The sequence below is a fragment of the Diabrotica virgifera genome, chromosome 9 (assembly GCF_917563875.1).
Source record: "Diabrotica virgifera virgifera chromosome 9, PGI_DIABVI_V3a".
Lineage (NCBI taxonomy): Eukaryota > Metazoa > Arthropoda > Insecta > Coleoptera > Chrysomelidae > Diabrotica > Diabrotica virgifera.
Genome location: NC_065451.1, coordinates 56,955,597 through 56,972,305, shown reverse-complemented (window position 1 = coordinate 56,972,305; position 16,709 = coordinate 56,955,597). Strand labels below are relative to the sequence as shown.

Sequence of the window (16,709 nt, the reverse complement as noted above, 5' to 3'; positions counted from 1 at the left end):
TTCCAAACTTGGTATTTATGAATTACAAATAAAAAGTTCTTTTAAAATCTGCAAAAATATACAGGGTGTCCCATTTAAAGTAAATAAGCTAAGGGTATTTCCGGTGAAACCGGAAGTGAACTAGTAACAAAAAGTATAGCAACAGATGCGTTTTGCGTCACTGTACTTGCATGTAAAGTTTCAAAAATATTGTTCTTTTCGTTTCAAAGATATTTGCTTGGTTCCATTCTTTAGCCCAACTCTGTATTTATTGTCGTTAGTTTTAGATGTGGTGTTGTTGGTGGGAAACAGAGAAGGTGACTTAGAACAAAAACTGGAACAGTGGAGACAAGCCCTTGATGGGAAAGACTAAATTGAAAAGATTAAAACTTAGTAGACCAAAGACAGAATTTGTATTGTTCGTTTAAAGAAGTGAGTTCTACAAATAAAATCATATTTTTGGATGGTGAAACTATTGTGAAAAATGAGATTTTTAAATACCTAGGACCAGTATTAAGAATTGTTCAACTGCGGGTTTCTGGAAGAAGTAGAGTAGAAGTAGGATATGATCCAAGATAGAAACTTATGGTAAAGTGCAATTAGATAAGCCGACTCCGCATAGAGATAATGGCAAAGAGAATGATGATGATCATAGACATGGAGGAACATTATCTTACCCTCGCAAAATCTCTTAGCTGTGACATAGCCACCACTTGTGCAGTCAATGTGTCGATTCGGTCTTGTAGAGAAAACTCATCGTTGAGCTGGATTTTATAGAACCGTTCCTCTTCTTCTTTCAAGAAGATTTCCGTAGCTTCGGCTTCTTGCTGTACTTTCAAAGGCCATCCGATAGCAATCCATTTATTGGCAAAATCTTCGTTTTGTAGAGAATACCAGAATATGTCTAGTATCTCATATTCCTGAAAATAATAAGATATTAATTTAGAATGATTATTATAGAAAGAAACGCTGATGAGTCACGTTTTGAAGATTTTCCTGCGAGTAAGACAGAATAGGCACAATATTAGAGGAGACAATTAGCACTCGATTCGAATTTAGGAATGGTTTTGGTACGAAAGAAGCCTTGTTGAGTATCAAAATACTGATTCAGAGATGCAGCGATATAAATCAAAATGTATACGTCTGTGAAATGGATTTTAAAAAGGCTTGTGACAAAGTATTAAAAGAAAAAATCCTAGACATGTTAAAAACAGCTGGACGAATAATTACAAATTTATACAAGCACCAAGTGACAAGAATAATGTGGAACAAGAACTGGCAGATCAAATAAATATAAAACGGTAAGACAAGGCTGTATACTGTCGCCTATATTCTTTTAGCTTGTATTTAGAGGAAATTTTTAAGAAAGCATTCATGAAGAAACCAAAAGTAGGTACTATTATTGGTCACCTATTATTGTTAATGGTATAACCGTAAAAAATATTAGATATGCCGAAGATACATCAGTGCTACCTAATTGCAGATTAAACTTACAAAATTTGGTGAAAAAGATAAACTAGTTATTATAAAAAGCTAAATATATGATAGTTAGCAAGCAAGATTGTATACAAAATGATGGTATAAAGGTCGAAGATGCCATGTTGAATAGAATAAAAAAAAAACTCTTTTATCTCGACAGTAATATCAATCAGAGCTAGGATCCAATTGTAGAAATTAAAATCCGAATAATATAAATCCAAGCTAACTAAACTAAACATAACTAACATAACTAACTAAATTGTATAATCTAATATAAAAATCAGCTTAAGTTCTCAATTGTAATTAGTTGTTATAAGCAAACATCTGATTTTATGTACAATTCTTCCCCGCCAAAACCTTTCATGGTTGACGCGGTTTACTAAATAAAAAAAAATCCAAGCTAAAGTAAAAATGATGAATTCAATGTACATATAGACGGAGAGGCAGCGCTAAAAAATCTCTTTGAATTTATTAAAGCTAAATTGTTCACAGTTGATTACTGTGATTGTGTAGAGAAACATACTGCGGTCGGTCAAGCGAAACGTAGAACAGGGGTTTCTGAGAGGGTATCAAAGTTGCTTTCCTACGAAGTAGTGGAGTCATTGAAGGCGAATACGAGTTATTACCTCCGATTTCGTTGAACCTCCATCGATTTCCAAGAAAATTTGTGAGTGGTTAGAGGATATCTCAAGGAACAAAGGTGACATGGTGCCAACTTGCGCTTTTACCCTAGGGGTGGATGCCACCCCTTCTCGGGGGTGAAAATTATTTTATTAAAAATAACCCCATAATTCGATACAGGGACAAATTTTAAGCAAAATTTGTTATATAAAGTTATTAAAATAAATCAAAATTTTTGAGTTATTAAAGATCAAAGATTTTAATTTTTCTTAAAAAAAATGCATGTTTTTAACCTATTTTTCATCAATAACTCAAAAAGTGTGAGATTTTACAAAAAAATTATTATTATCAAAATTAAAGCTAATAAAAAATTAAATAAACACATTACTACAAAAACCTTTTAATGTTAAATAAAAGTGAGTTATAGGTAATTGAATATATTTTTTTTTCGGCGAGTAAAAAACTCTAAGTATTCAACATTTATGCTCCAAAATTTTTTTAAAATTTATCTTTCAAAATGTTTTCCAAAAAATGTTATGGTTTTTTTTTTAATAACTTCGTTAGTATTTACGATATCAGGTTTATCTAAAAACTGTTTGAAAGATAATTCTAAGCGCTATTTAAGCACGTTAAAACTAATCTTTTAAACTCCTTACTTTTTTAAAAATAAAAGCTTAAATGACCCCGGTTGCATGGTTCCCGCAGCAAAATTTAAGATTTAAACGTTTCTATCTCGGTTATTTTTTACCCTATAGAAATAGTTAAACAGTCCAAATATTTGGCATAGAAAAAACTAAAATTTGGTTATACATAGTTTTACGTATATTGAGTATTTTTGGATTTATTATCAAAAGAATATGAGAATTACAATAATTTTAAAAATTACGATTTTTTTTAAATTACATCTTTTTTTCAAAAATATGCATTTTAAACCAGTCAAAATTATAGAACACATTACTTATGCTAATATAAAGAAGTTCTTGTAAGGATTACTATAAATTTTCATTATTGTGGAAATGGTGTATGTTTTACTTTTCACTTTTTCCTAAAAAATTCGAAACCATTCTTTTATTTTCATTATAACTTGCTTAATTTTGACGCTATTACCTTGTTCTGAAGCTCATTTGATAGGTATTCCGAAGTACTTTGGCAAATGTTTAACAGGAATATTTTATACATTGCATCGTTTTCCCGTTATTTAAGCTTGAATACTTAGATTTAAGTATTCGTCGAAAAAAATACACATTCAATTGCCAATAACTCACTGTGAACTAACATTAGTTTAGTTATTTATACGAGGAATGTATTTAATTTTTTATTATCTTCAATTTCAGTAATAATAACTTTTTTGTAAAAGCTTATAGATTTTGATTTATACGTGAAAAACCGATTTAAAACATGCATTTTCTTTACGAAATAACTCAAAAAGTGTTGATTTATTTTAATAACTTTATATAACAAATTTTGCTTAGAATTTGTCCCTCTATCGACTTATGGTATTATTTTTAATAAAATAATTTTCACCCCCGAGAAGGGGGTGAAATCCATCCCCAGGGTAAAAGCACAAGTTGGCATCATGTCACCTTTGTTCCTTGAGGTATCCTCTAATTACTCACCAATTTTCATGAAAATCGATAGAGGTTCAACGAAATCGGAGGTGAAAACCTTCAGTGACTGCACTAAAGGTAATTAAATCCATTTACTAAGGCTGAAAATCAGTACACACATTTTAAATTGAATATAAATAAAAGATATTATAGACGGTCAGCTGTATGACGGAACAGAGCCGGTCGGTCGGCACCAATGAATGTACAGGGTTATTCACTATATTTTGACCCCCTTGTGAACTGCTTTATTTACAGAATTAGAAAAAAAATGTAAAATACAAAAGTTATTCGATTTTTTAATTATGATTTTTTGACACATATATCGTACTAGTGATGTCATCCATCTGGGCGTGATGACGTAATCGACTATTTTTTAAATGAGAATAGTGGTCGTGTGCTAGCTCATTTAAAAGGTTATTTAATTCTCCTTACAGTACTATAAACATTAAGATCATTATTTATACAGGGTGTCCAAAAAAATTTTAAAGTATTAATTAAACAATTAATTTAATTAAAAAAAAATTTTGGACACCCTGTATAATTATTCATGTTAATGTTTATAATACTGAATAGGGAATTGAATAACCTTTCAAATGAGCTAGCACTCGATCCCTATTCCCATTTAAAAAAATAGTCGATTACGTCATCACTCCCAAATGGATGACGTAACTTCTTCTTCTTCTTCTGCCTCTCCTATCGGAGATTGGAAATCATCAAGGCTACCCTGACTTTGTTTACAGCTGACCTAAAAAGTTCATTAGTGGTGCAGCCAAACCACTCTCTCAAATTCGATAAATTCAAATGACGTCACTAGTACGATATATACGTAAAAAAATCATAATTTAAAAATCGAATAACTTATTTTTTACTAATTCTGTAAATAAAGCAATTTACGAGGGGGTCAAAATACAGGGTGATTGATTAGTAGGTTAAAGCTCAATGGCTCCACTATAGTAATAGATAGCAATAAAAGTTAAAACAAAAATTTTAGCCACCTTTGAGCTTCACATTACAAAATTAGTTAGAATGTTACAGGGTGTTCGATAACACAGTGGCAGACCAAACTTATGTTTTTTTAAATGGAACACCCTATATTTTATTTTAAATTCGAAATCCTGTTAACTTCTCCATCACAAAAATATGAAGATTTGTTATGTTATATAGGGTATTTACAAAGTTATAACCAATTTCATATGAAAATCGTAACAAGTTCAACTCCCTGTATAAATAAAAATAATCAAAACAACAATGGTTTATTAATGCCATATTTTTTAACGTATTGTCAAAATTTTCAAAAATGGTCGATATTGCTAATTTTCTTTATATCAAATACAGGGTGAGTCAAAACGCAAGCACATTATTTTCTCAGTAATTTTAAATGGAACACCCTGTATTTTATATCACTATTGAAAAGTACCATTACCGTACTTTAATTTTTAGATAACATTCCCTATGTCTAGATTTATTAGTTTTCGAGATATTTTGATTTTTCAATGGACCAGCAGCGTGGCCACCCAAATCACCAGAATTTAATAAACTGGACTGATTTTTTGGGGTTACGTTAATAATGAAGTTTATAAAATACTTCCAACAACAAGGGATGAGATAAAAAATAGAATACAAAGTGTATTTCTATGTGTTAATTTACAAATGCTCCGTAGAGTAAGTAGCTCATTCAATGATCGTTTTTAGGCGTACATAAATGTATTAGGAGATAATTTTGGACACCTTATGTAATTAAATATTAAAAATATTTTATTAAAAGTAGCTTCCAATTTTTTCAAACATGTTTTTTTGCAAAATGTATTACTGATAAATTATGTTTCGTTCTTTATTTGTTACATTGTTACATTTACATACAAAAGTAGTGTTTAATTGTCTTCACAAAATATTGTATTTTGTGTTTGTGTGTGTTTTTTTTTGTAAAATTTATGACTAATTTTCTTTGTTTATTTGTTGCATTTACATAAAAAGACAGTTTTTAATTGTTTCAAAAATGTTGCATATAGTGGTTGTGTTTTTGTTTGTAAAATGTATTACTAATAAATTATTTTTATTTCTTTATTTGCTACAGTGTTACATTGATTACCGGATTGATAAATAATCGGTAATCTTCAATTGTCAATTCATTCATGGCTTACTAAAAATTTAGATAAATTTAAACACCTAAAATAATTTGCTCTGAAAAATGAAAATATCTCGAAAACTAATAAATTTGGGCATAGGGAACGTTATATAAAAATTAAAGTACGTTAACGTTACTTTTTAATAATGATATAAAATACAGGGTGTTCCATTTAACATTACTGAGAAAATAATATACTTGCGTTTTGACTATAACTGAGAAAATAATATACTTGCGTATTTGATATAAAGAAAATTAGCAATATCAATAATTCTTAAAAATTTTGACAATAAATAAAAAAATATGGCATTAATAAACCATTGCTGTTTTGCTTATTTTTATTTATACAGGGAGTTCAACTTGTTACGATTTTCATACAAAATTGGTTATAACTTTGTAGATACCCTGTATAACATAACAAACCATTATATTTTTGTGATGGAGAAGTTAACAGGATTTCGAATATAAAATAAAATATAGGGTGTTCTATTTAAAAAAAAAATTAAGTTAGGTCTGCCACTGTGTTATCGAACACCTCTAACATTCTAACTAATTTTGTAATGTGGAGCTCAAAAGTGGCTAAAATTTTTGTTAATAAATTTTATTGCTATTTATTACTATAGCGGAGCTATTGAGCTTTACCCTACTAATCAATCACCCTGTATAGTGAATAACCCTGTACATTCATTGGTGCCGACCGACCGGCTCTGTCCCGTCATACAGCTGACCGACTATAAGAACTTTTATTTATATTCAATTTAGAATGTGTGTACTGATTTTCAGCCTTAGTAAATGGATTTAATTATCTTCGTAAGAAAGCAACTTTGATACCCTCTCAGTAACCCCTGTTCTACGTTTCGCTTGCTTGTTCTACTAGCTTTAGTAAATTCAAAGAGATTTTTCAGCGCTGCCTCTTGGACTAATATGTTGCAGGCATGATCTTAGTATACCTTCTCGATTGAACGATATATTGCTATATATTTCCAATGCTACTGTATGAATTGGAAGCGTGGACGCTAAGTGAGGTTAAGCGTTTGGAAGCCTTTGAGATCTGCGTATGAGAGACAAGATGGAATACTTCGGTCACATTATGAGACATCCTGAAAAATATGAACTTTTGCATTTGATGATTCAGGGAAACATGGAAGGTAAACGTAGACCTGGTAGAAGAGATTCATCAAAGTTAAAAAATATAAGACAATTATACGAGAAGTCAACTACAGGAAAATTTAGTGCTGTTGTCAATAAAATCACGATAGCGAATATGGTAGCCAACATAATATTAAATTATCGATAACGGTCACAAAAAAGAAGAAGAAGAAGAAATTTTGTAATGTTTGTAACTAAAGTATACAAAAAAAAAAACAAAAATAAAAATGTTATTACATAGTGCAATATTAAAATTTAATTTAATTTATTGAAAAAATCTATTATAAAAATTTAGAATTTTACAATTTTACAATTTATCTATCCCTTGTCGCGGGGGGGGTCAACGTATTAGTTCAGAGAAATAAGGAAAAAATATTCTGTTGGTGACACAACCCCCTCAAGGCTGAAACATAATTTTTTATACTGAAAATACTGAAAGAAGTGAATACTGAAGATACTGAAAAATAAGCCAACGGTGGCAAATTTTTATAAGACAGACGAAGCAAGTTTTCAATCCTAATAGCAAATAATTAATATTGAAAAATATCAAAAATTACTAAAAGATTTTTAAATTGAAAACTTACTGGTACATCCCCATGTAAACGCCTCCAAGACTTCTACAATTTGCAAGTCATATGGATGCTGCAGTAAAGACGATAGGGAAGGAATTCTAAACTTTGCAATTCAAATCCCCCGTCTGCAGCTGGCTAGGAACTGAAAGATGCACCATAGTTACTCTACTGAGTAATAAGAAAATAAAATAAAAATGTGTGTGTACCATTTTTATTTATTCGGCTGCAATACGAAGGAAAAACAATCTTACTTTTTAATTAGAATAAGGAGTGCAGCCAGTCCCTTTAACTGCAGTTTTCTGCTCTTATTGGAGCGTCATCAGAAGGAACGTAGGCACTGTTCTCCTTAATCCAATTAAAATGCATCGAAATGTTTTCCCAAATATTGCAGCCAAAATAATGGTAATAGGTGGCTAGCGCCATCTGGCCGTACAAAGACGAAGCAAGTTTTCAATCCTAATAGCAAATAATTAATATTGAAAAATATCAAAAATTACTAAAAGATTTTTAAATTGAAAACTTACTGGTACATCCCCATGTAAACGCCTCCAAGACTTCTACAATTTGCAAGTCATATGGATGCTGCAGTAAAGACGATAGGGAAGGAATTCTAAACTTTGCAATTCAAATCCCCCGTCTGCAGCTGGCTAGGAACTGAAAGATGCACCATAGTTACTCTACTGAGTAATAAGAAAATAAAATAAAAATGTGTGTGTACCATTTTTATTTATTCGGCTGCAATACGAAGGAAAAACAATCTTACTTTTTAATTAGAATAAGGAGTGCAGCCAGTCCCTTTAACTGCAGTTTTCTGCTCTTATTGGAGCGTCATCAGAAGGAACGTAGGCACTGTTCTCCTTAATCCAATTAAAATGCATCGAAATGTTTTCCCAAATATTGCAGCCAAAATAATGGTAATAGGTGGCTAGCGCCATCTGGCCGTACAAAGACGAAGCAAGTTTTCAATCCTAATAGCAAATAATTAATATTGAAAAATATCAAAAATTACTAAAAGATTTTTAAATTGAAAACTTACTGGTACATCCCCATGTAAACGCCTCCAAGACTTCTACAATTTGCAAGTCATATGGATGCTGCAGTAAAGACGATAGGGAAGGAATTCTACAGTGCCTACGTTCCTTCTGATGACGCTCCAATAAGAGCAGAAAACTGCAGTTAAAGGGACTGGCTGCACTCCTTATTCTAATTAAAAAGTAAGATTGTTTTTCCTTCGTATTGCAGCCGAATAAATAAAAATGGTACACACACATTTTTATTTTATTTTCTTATTACTCAGTAGAGTAACTATGGTGCATCTTTCAGTTCCTAGCCAGCTGCAGACGGGGGATTTGAATTGCAAAGTTTAGAATTCCTTCCCTATCGTCTTTACTGCAGCATCCATATGACTTGCAAATTGTAGAAGTCTTGGAGGCGTTTACATGGGGATGTACCAGTAAGTTTTCAATTTAAAAATCTTTTAGTAATTTTTGATATTTTTCAATATTAATTATTTGCTATTAGGATTGAAAACTTGCTTCGTCTTTGTACGGCCAGATGGCGCTAGCCACCTATTACCATTATTTTGGCTGCAATATTTGGGAAAACATTTCGATGCATTTTAATTGGATTAAGGAGAACAGTGCCTACGTTCCTTCTGATGACGCTCCAATAAGAGCAGAAAACTGCAGTTAAAGGGACTGGCTGCACTCCTTATTCTAATTAAAAAGTAAGATTGTTTTTCCTTCGTATTGCAGCCGAATAAATAAAAATGGTACACACACATTTTTATTTTATTTTCTTATTACTCAGTAGAGTAACTATGGTGCATCTTTCAGTTCCTAGCCAGCTGCAGACGGGGGATTTGAATTGCAAAGTTTAGAATTCCTTCCCTATCGTCTTTACTGCAGCATCCATATGACTTGCAAATTGTAGAAGTCTTGGAGGCGTTTACATGGGGATGTACCAGTAAGTTTTCAATTTAAAAATCTTTTAGTAATTTTTGATATTTTTCAATATTAATTATTTGCTATTAGGATTGAAAACTTGCTTCGTCTTTGTACGACCAGATGGCGCTAGCCACCTATTACCATTATTTTGGCTGCAATATTTGGGAAAACATTTCGATGCATTTTAATTGGATTAAGGAGAACAGTGCCTACGTTCCTTCTGATGACGCTCCAATAAGAGCAGAAAACTGCAGTTAAAGGGACTGGCTGCACTCCTTATTCTAATTAAAAAGTAAGATTGTTTTTCCTTCGTATTGCAGCCGAATAAATAAAAATGGTACACACACATTTTTATTTTATTTTCTTATTACTCAGTAGAGTAACTATGGTGCATCTTTCAGTTCCTAGCCAGCTGCAGACGGGGGATTTGAATTGCAAAGTTTAGAATTCCTTCCCTATCGTCTTTACTGCAGCATCCATATGACTTGCAAATTGTAGAAGTCTTGGAGGCGTTTACATGGGGATGTACCAGTAAGTTTTCAATTTAAAAATCTTTTAGTAATTTTTGATATTTTTCAATATTAATTATTTGCTATTAGGATTGAAAACTTGCTTCGTCTTTGTACGGCCAGATGGCGCTAGCCACCTATTGCCATTATTTTGGCTGCAATATTTGGGAAAACATTTCGATGCATTTTAATTGGATTAAGGAGAACAGTGCCTACGTTCCTTCTGATGACGCTCCAATAAGAGCAGAAAACTGCAGTTAAAGGGACTGGCTGCACTCCTTATTCTAATTAAAAAGTAAGATTGTTTTTCCTTCGTATTGCAGCCGAATAAATAAAAATGGTACACACACATTTTTATTTTATTTTCTTATTACTCAGTAGAGTAACTATGGTGCATCTTTCAGTTCCTAGCCAGCTGCAGACGGGGGATTTGAATTGCAAAGTTTAGAATTCCTTCCCTATCGTCTTTACTGCAGCATCCATATGACTTGCAAATTGTAGAAGTCTTGGAGGCGTTTACATGGGGATGTACCAGTAAGTTTTCAATTTAAAAATCTTTTAGTAATTTTTGATATTTTTCAATATTAATTATTTGCTATTAGGATTGAAAACTTGCTTCGTCTTTGTACGGCCAGATGGCGCTAGCCACCTATTACCATTATTTTGGCTGCAATATTTGGGAAAACATTTCGATGCATTTTAATTGGATTAAGGAGAACAGTGCCTACGTTCCTTCTGATGACGCTCCAATAAGAGCAGAAAACTGCAGTTAAAGGGACTGGCTGCACTCCTTATTCTAATTAAAAAGTAAGATTGTTTTTCCTTCGTATTGCAGCCGAATAAATAAAAATGGTACACACACATTTTTATTTTATTTTCTTATTACTCAGTAGAGTAACTATGGTGCATCTTTCAGTTCCTAGCCAGCTGCAGACGGGGGATTTGAATTGCAAAGTTTAGAATTCCTTCCCTATCGTCTTTACTGCAGCATCCATATGACTTGCAAATTGTAGAAGTCTTGGAGGCGTTTACATGGGGATGTACCAGTAAGTTTTCAATTTAAAAATCTTTTAGTAATTTTTGATATTTTTCAATATTAATTATTTGCTATTAGGATTGAAAACTTGCTTCGTCTTTGTACGGCCAGATGGCGCTAGCCACCTATTACCATTATTTTGGCTGCAATATTTGGGAAAACATTTCGATGCATTTTAATTGGATTAAGGAGAACAGTGCCTACGTTCCTTCTGATGACGCTCCAATAAGAGCAGAAAACTGCAGTTAAAGGGACTGGCTGCACTCCTTATTCTAATTAAAAAGTAAGATTGTTTTTCCTTCGTATTGCAGCCGAATAAATAAAAATGGTACACACACATTTTTATTTTATTTTCTTATTACTCAGTAGAGTAACTATGGTGCATCTTTCAGTTCCTAGCCAGCTGCAGACGGGGGATTTGAATTGCAAAGTTTAGAATTCCTTCCCTATCGTCTTTACTGCAGCATCCATATGACTTGCAAATTGTAGAAGTCTTGGAGGCGTTTACATGGGGATGTACCAGTAAGTTTTCAATTTAAAAATCTTTTAGTAATTTTTGATATTTTTCAATATTAATTATTTGCTATTAGGATTGAAAACTTGCTTCGTCTTTGTACGGCCAGATGGCGCTAGCCACCTATTACCATTATTTTGGCTGCAATATTTGGGAAAACATTTCGATGCATTTTAATTGGATTAAGGAGAACAGTGCCTACGTTCCTTCTGATGACGCTCCAATAAGAGCAGAAAACTGCAGTTAAAGGGACTGGCTGCACTCCTTATTCTAATTAAAAAGTAAGATTGTTTTTCCTTCGTATTGCAGCCGAATAAATAAAAATGGTACACACACATTTTTATTTTATAAGACACATCAAAATATAATTAATTTTGCGCTGGACATCATAACGCATCATTGGATCATGATAAACAAAAAAATTCAAAAAGATTTTATTAGCTTATAAGTTTTTCGAGGTAATGTTGTCGAGTTCTTTAGTTTTACCTAATTTTGACTTTTTGATATCACTCAGAATTCAAAACAACGAATTTTTTTTGCAAAAAAAGGTGAAAATTAACATATTTATTATTGGTAAACAAAAAATAAGCATACAACAAAAAATATCCCTACAGCGTTACCTCAAGGAATGTCTAAAGAAAATATATACAAAATTCCAGGGGGGTCGGTTATGTAGTTTTTGAGATACAATGTCTAGAGCCTTTGAAAAAAGCAGTTTTGAGAAAAACGCGAAAGTATTGTCAACTTTTATTTTCAATTTCTTTTTTGTCTTTCAAATTGTAAAATGATGCACACCGGAACATATTTTTAGAATCTCGGAGTAATTTACAAACGAAAATGAGAACAGTTGTTGACCGTTGTTCACTACGTTCAAGCGTACTAGCGTGAACCTGCTGCAAATCGAGTCAAAGGTAGGGCGATTTAACACTATCTCCCTACCTCTCTACCTTCGACTCGCTTTGCAGCAAGTTCGTGCCAGAGCGCTTGAGCGTAGTAAGAAACGGTCAACAGCTGTTCTTATTTTCTTTTGTAAACTACTCCGCGATTCAAAAATATATTCCGGTGTGCATCACTTTACCATTTAACAGATAAAAAAGAAATTGAAAATAAAAGTTGACAATACTTTAAACGCGTTTTTCTCAAAACTGCTTTTTTCATGTTGTAGATATTGTAACTCAAAAACTACTTAACCAACTCACCTGGAATTTTGTATACAGGGTGTTTCATTGGTAAAGTAACATACATTAACTGTAGAAAGAGGATACTTAGGCAGTCTCAAAAATACCATACTTAATGGGTATTACATCCATTAATAACAAAGATACTGGGTGTTTTATCTATTTTGCCATTTTTTTAATTGGTTCATAACTTTTTGACCACACTGTATATTTATTTTATATTTGGCACGCAAATGTCATTTAAGGCGTACAATACCATAATTTATTTACAATTGTAAAAAATCCAGGTTCGGCTTAAAAAACATTGGAAAAATTTTCCGACCCCAAAACAAAACCCTGTACATTAAATTTTTTTAAAATGGATTTTTCAGTTGAAAAGAGGATAAAAAACTAAATTCAATGGTATACTTTGAATTTTCGGCAAAATGATTTTTCTGGTGAAATTTTGAATTTGAATTCTGAAATTAAGTCAATTGTGAGAGCTCTAAGTAGAAAAAAATTGAAATACAGCTTACAACCTGTCAACCATACTGTATATTGATTTTACATTTAACACGCGAATATTCTTTTAGGTGTCCAGTCAATTAATTTAATTACAATTATAAAAATCCAGGTCCGGTTTAAAAAATATTGTATAAATTTTCCAACCCAAAAAAACACCTTGTATATTAAATTTTTTTAAAATGGATTTTGCATTTGATAAGAGGATGAAAAACAAAATTAGTGGTATACTTTGAATTTTCGGCAAAATGATTTTTCTGGTAAAAATTTGAATTTGAATTCTGAAATTATGTGAATTGCGAAGCTCAAAGTAAAATAAATTAAGATATGACTTAATTTTAATTAATACCATTATTTAATCTAAATTGGTAAAATATTAACATTTGCACACATAACAATAATTTTTGATGACCCTCTCTGTGGCTCAGTGTTAAGAGCGCCTACCTTTGGATCGAAAGCTCCGAATCTCACCAGCGTCAGAAATTTTTCGTTTATTATAAATTAATAAATGAAAATAGTTTCTGTCCTTGTGGGATCGGTACTCACCGGAGGGACCGCAAACGTTCGGATACAATTAGCGTCTCTTTGCAAAGACAATGACGTCGACTTTGCAATGTAACAAGACACTTACTCAACACACACAGTACACAGTACAGATGGCGCTAGGTATCTAACAAAAAAAATGTACCGTACCTACGTATAAAGAAAAATAATTTTTGATGGTGGTAATTTTGAATAAGTACCTTAGTTTTGAATAGTGATTATACTGCAAATTTTCGTTGTTTTGTTATAATTTTTAGCTATTTTGTTGATTAAAGTGATGTATTCTTATTGACCCTTTATTATTTATTCATTAGTTTAAGATGAATATTCGCCAAAAACTATTTTTCACACATAATAAAAAACACTAATATATTAAACATTTTACCAATTTAGATTAAATAATGGTATTAATTAAAATTAAGTCGCATTTTACTTTTTTCTACATGAGCTCTCGCAATTGACATAATTTCATAATTCAAATTCAAAATTTTACCAGAAAAATCATTTTGTCGAAAATTCAAAGTATACCACTAATTTTGTATTTCATCCTCTTTTCAAATGCGAAATCCATTAATTAATATTCAAGGTGTATTTTTGGGTCGGAATATTTACACAATATTTTTTAAACCGTACCTGGATTTTTTGTAATTGTAAATAAATTAATTGATTGGACACCTAAAAGAATATTCGCGTGTTAAATATAAAATCAATATACAGTGAGGTTGACAAGTTGTAAGCTGTATTTCAATTTTTTTGTACTTAGAGCTCTCGCAATTCACTTAATTTCCGAATTCAAATTCAAAATTTCACCAGAAAAATCATTTTGCCGAAAATTAAAATTATACCATTGAATTTAATTTTTCATCCTCTTTTCAACCGAAAAATCCATTTTAAAAAAATTTAATGTACAGGGTGTTGTTTTGGAGTCGGAATATTTTTCCAATATTTTTTAATCCGGATCTGGATTTTTTACAATTGTAAATAAATTAGTTTATTGTACACCTTAAATTATATTTGCGTGCCAAATATAAAATAAATATACGGTGTGGTTAAAAAGTTATGAACCAATTAAAAAAATGGCAACATATATAAAACATTCAGTATCTTTGTTAGTAATGGAGTAAGATGCATTAAGTATGGTATTTTTGAGATCGCCTAAGTGTCCTCTTTCTACAGTTAACGTATGTTACTTTCCCAATGAAACACCCTGTATATTTTATGTAGACATTCCTTGATATAACGCTGTCGAGGTATTTTTTGTTTTATGCTTATTGTTTGTTTAACAATAATAAGTATGTTGATTGTCACTCTTTCTTTAAAAAAAATTCTTTGTTTAGACATCTGAGTGATATCAAAAAGTCAAAATTAGATAAAACGAAAAAGACTCGACAGCGCTACCTCGAGAAACTCATAAGCTAATAAAATCTTTTTGATTTTTTTTTTTGCCTTGATCCAATGATGTTTCTGATGTCCACTGCAAAATTCATTATATTTTGAGGTGTCTTTTAAAAATTTGCCACCGTTGTCTTAATTTTTAGAATTTTTCCACAAATTTTTTCTTAAGTAATCTGTGAATTATACTGAATATGCCTATCTAATTTAAAAATAAAATAATGCTACCATATTTTAAAAAAAATGTGTTTGGAATATTGATTTCAACCCCTTCGTCCCTCCCGTAAGGATGGCTATGACACGATTTTGATAGGCAACCCATGCTGGTTGTGTTTGTCTATGTATGAAATTTAATAAAAAAAAATGTTTCATCCGGCAAGAAGATGGGTACATTTCGACCTCCTATTCGCATCTTAGACTATTACGATTTTTTGTGATTAGCTCAATTAAAAAATAATCTATATTATTTGACTTACCATAACATATCTCCTAGTAGTTTCTTCTAGTTGTTTTAAAGTCATCGGGATTGTTTCTATCCAATCCCTCATCTCATAGACTCGTTCAATACTATCTGGTTTTTCTTTGAGTTTCGTCACAATGTTATTAAATTCACGAAGAATCTACAAACAATAATAAAAGTTATAAAATTCTAATAGAATAAGATACCTAATACAATTTTCAATTTTTAATATAATTGCATACCAGAAGAGGCCTACTACCATCTATTAACACGTTGACGGACAGAACGTCTATAGACGTCTAATTTCCATTGATGTAATGTGACACAACATCTATAGTCTAGTAAAATAAAATTACACTACATGTAAATCAAAATGTAAATTCGTACAGGTTGAAACAAATTTTATATCAAAGTTTAGGTGGGTACAAAAGATATTTTCAAGAAAGTATCCAAATCATACAAGGGGATCATTGTTTAAATAATTAAAAAGAAAAGAAGAATTAATAAATAAAGTGATTTTCTTGGAATCCTTCACATACAATGCCCTTCATTAATATGCTTCATATATCATTTTGTGCAAGCTATTATTACCCATGCATGGACACTAAAAGCGATTTCCTAGTGCAACCCCTGTAGCCAAAAACAATAAATAAAATGGGGGGTTGAAAATTTTTTTTTGTTTTTTGCTTTTTGATCCATATGGGCATATGCTTCATCAATAGTGCTTTTCGAAAATATATATGGTTATTGCAACATCCCTGCGCAAACCACCCCTATCCTTGAAAATATACTGCAGAAACTACCCCTATACCTTATCCAGCATGTTTTTACGATTTTCTCATTACCTATTCATTTTTTTTAAACAAAACTTATACAAGGTTAAAGACCACTATTTACTCTAAAAATTAGGTCCTATTCATTTTTTTCGTTTAAGCAACCGTTACGGCACAGTGGCGCCGTAAACCTCATATATGCTTTGACGGGCTCCAGTTTTTGTTTATTTTTTCGTCATCTGTTTGTTTTATTGATAAAGTACTTATGTAAAAATAAAACAGCACAGTGTAACCTACAAATCATGACCTATGCACATTTTACATT

At 31.5% G+C, this 16,709-nt stretch overlaps 1 protein-coding gene across 1 annotated transcript in view; it reads right to left on the bottom strand.

The window, feature by feature from the left end:
- LOC114334288 (dynein axonemal heavy chain 1-like) overlaps nucleotides 1–15,767 on the bottom strand; it is a 947,682-nt gene extending 931,915 nt beyond the window's left edge. Inside the window, exons 1-2 of the mRNA XM_050660136.1 lie at nucleotides 15,628–15,767; nucleotides 657–899 (exon numbers count right to left, since the gene is read on the bottom strand). Coding sequence (XP_050516093.1) covers nucleotides 657–899; nucleotides 15,628–15,699 — 315 coding nt within the window. The 5' untranslated portion in view covers nucleotides 15,700–15,767. The remainder of the gene's footprint in view (nucleotides 1–656; nucleotides 900–15,627) is intronic.
- Between the last annotated feature and the right edge of the window lie 942 nt (nucleotides 15,768–16,709).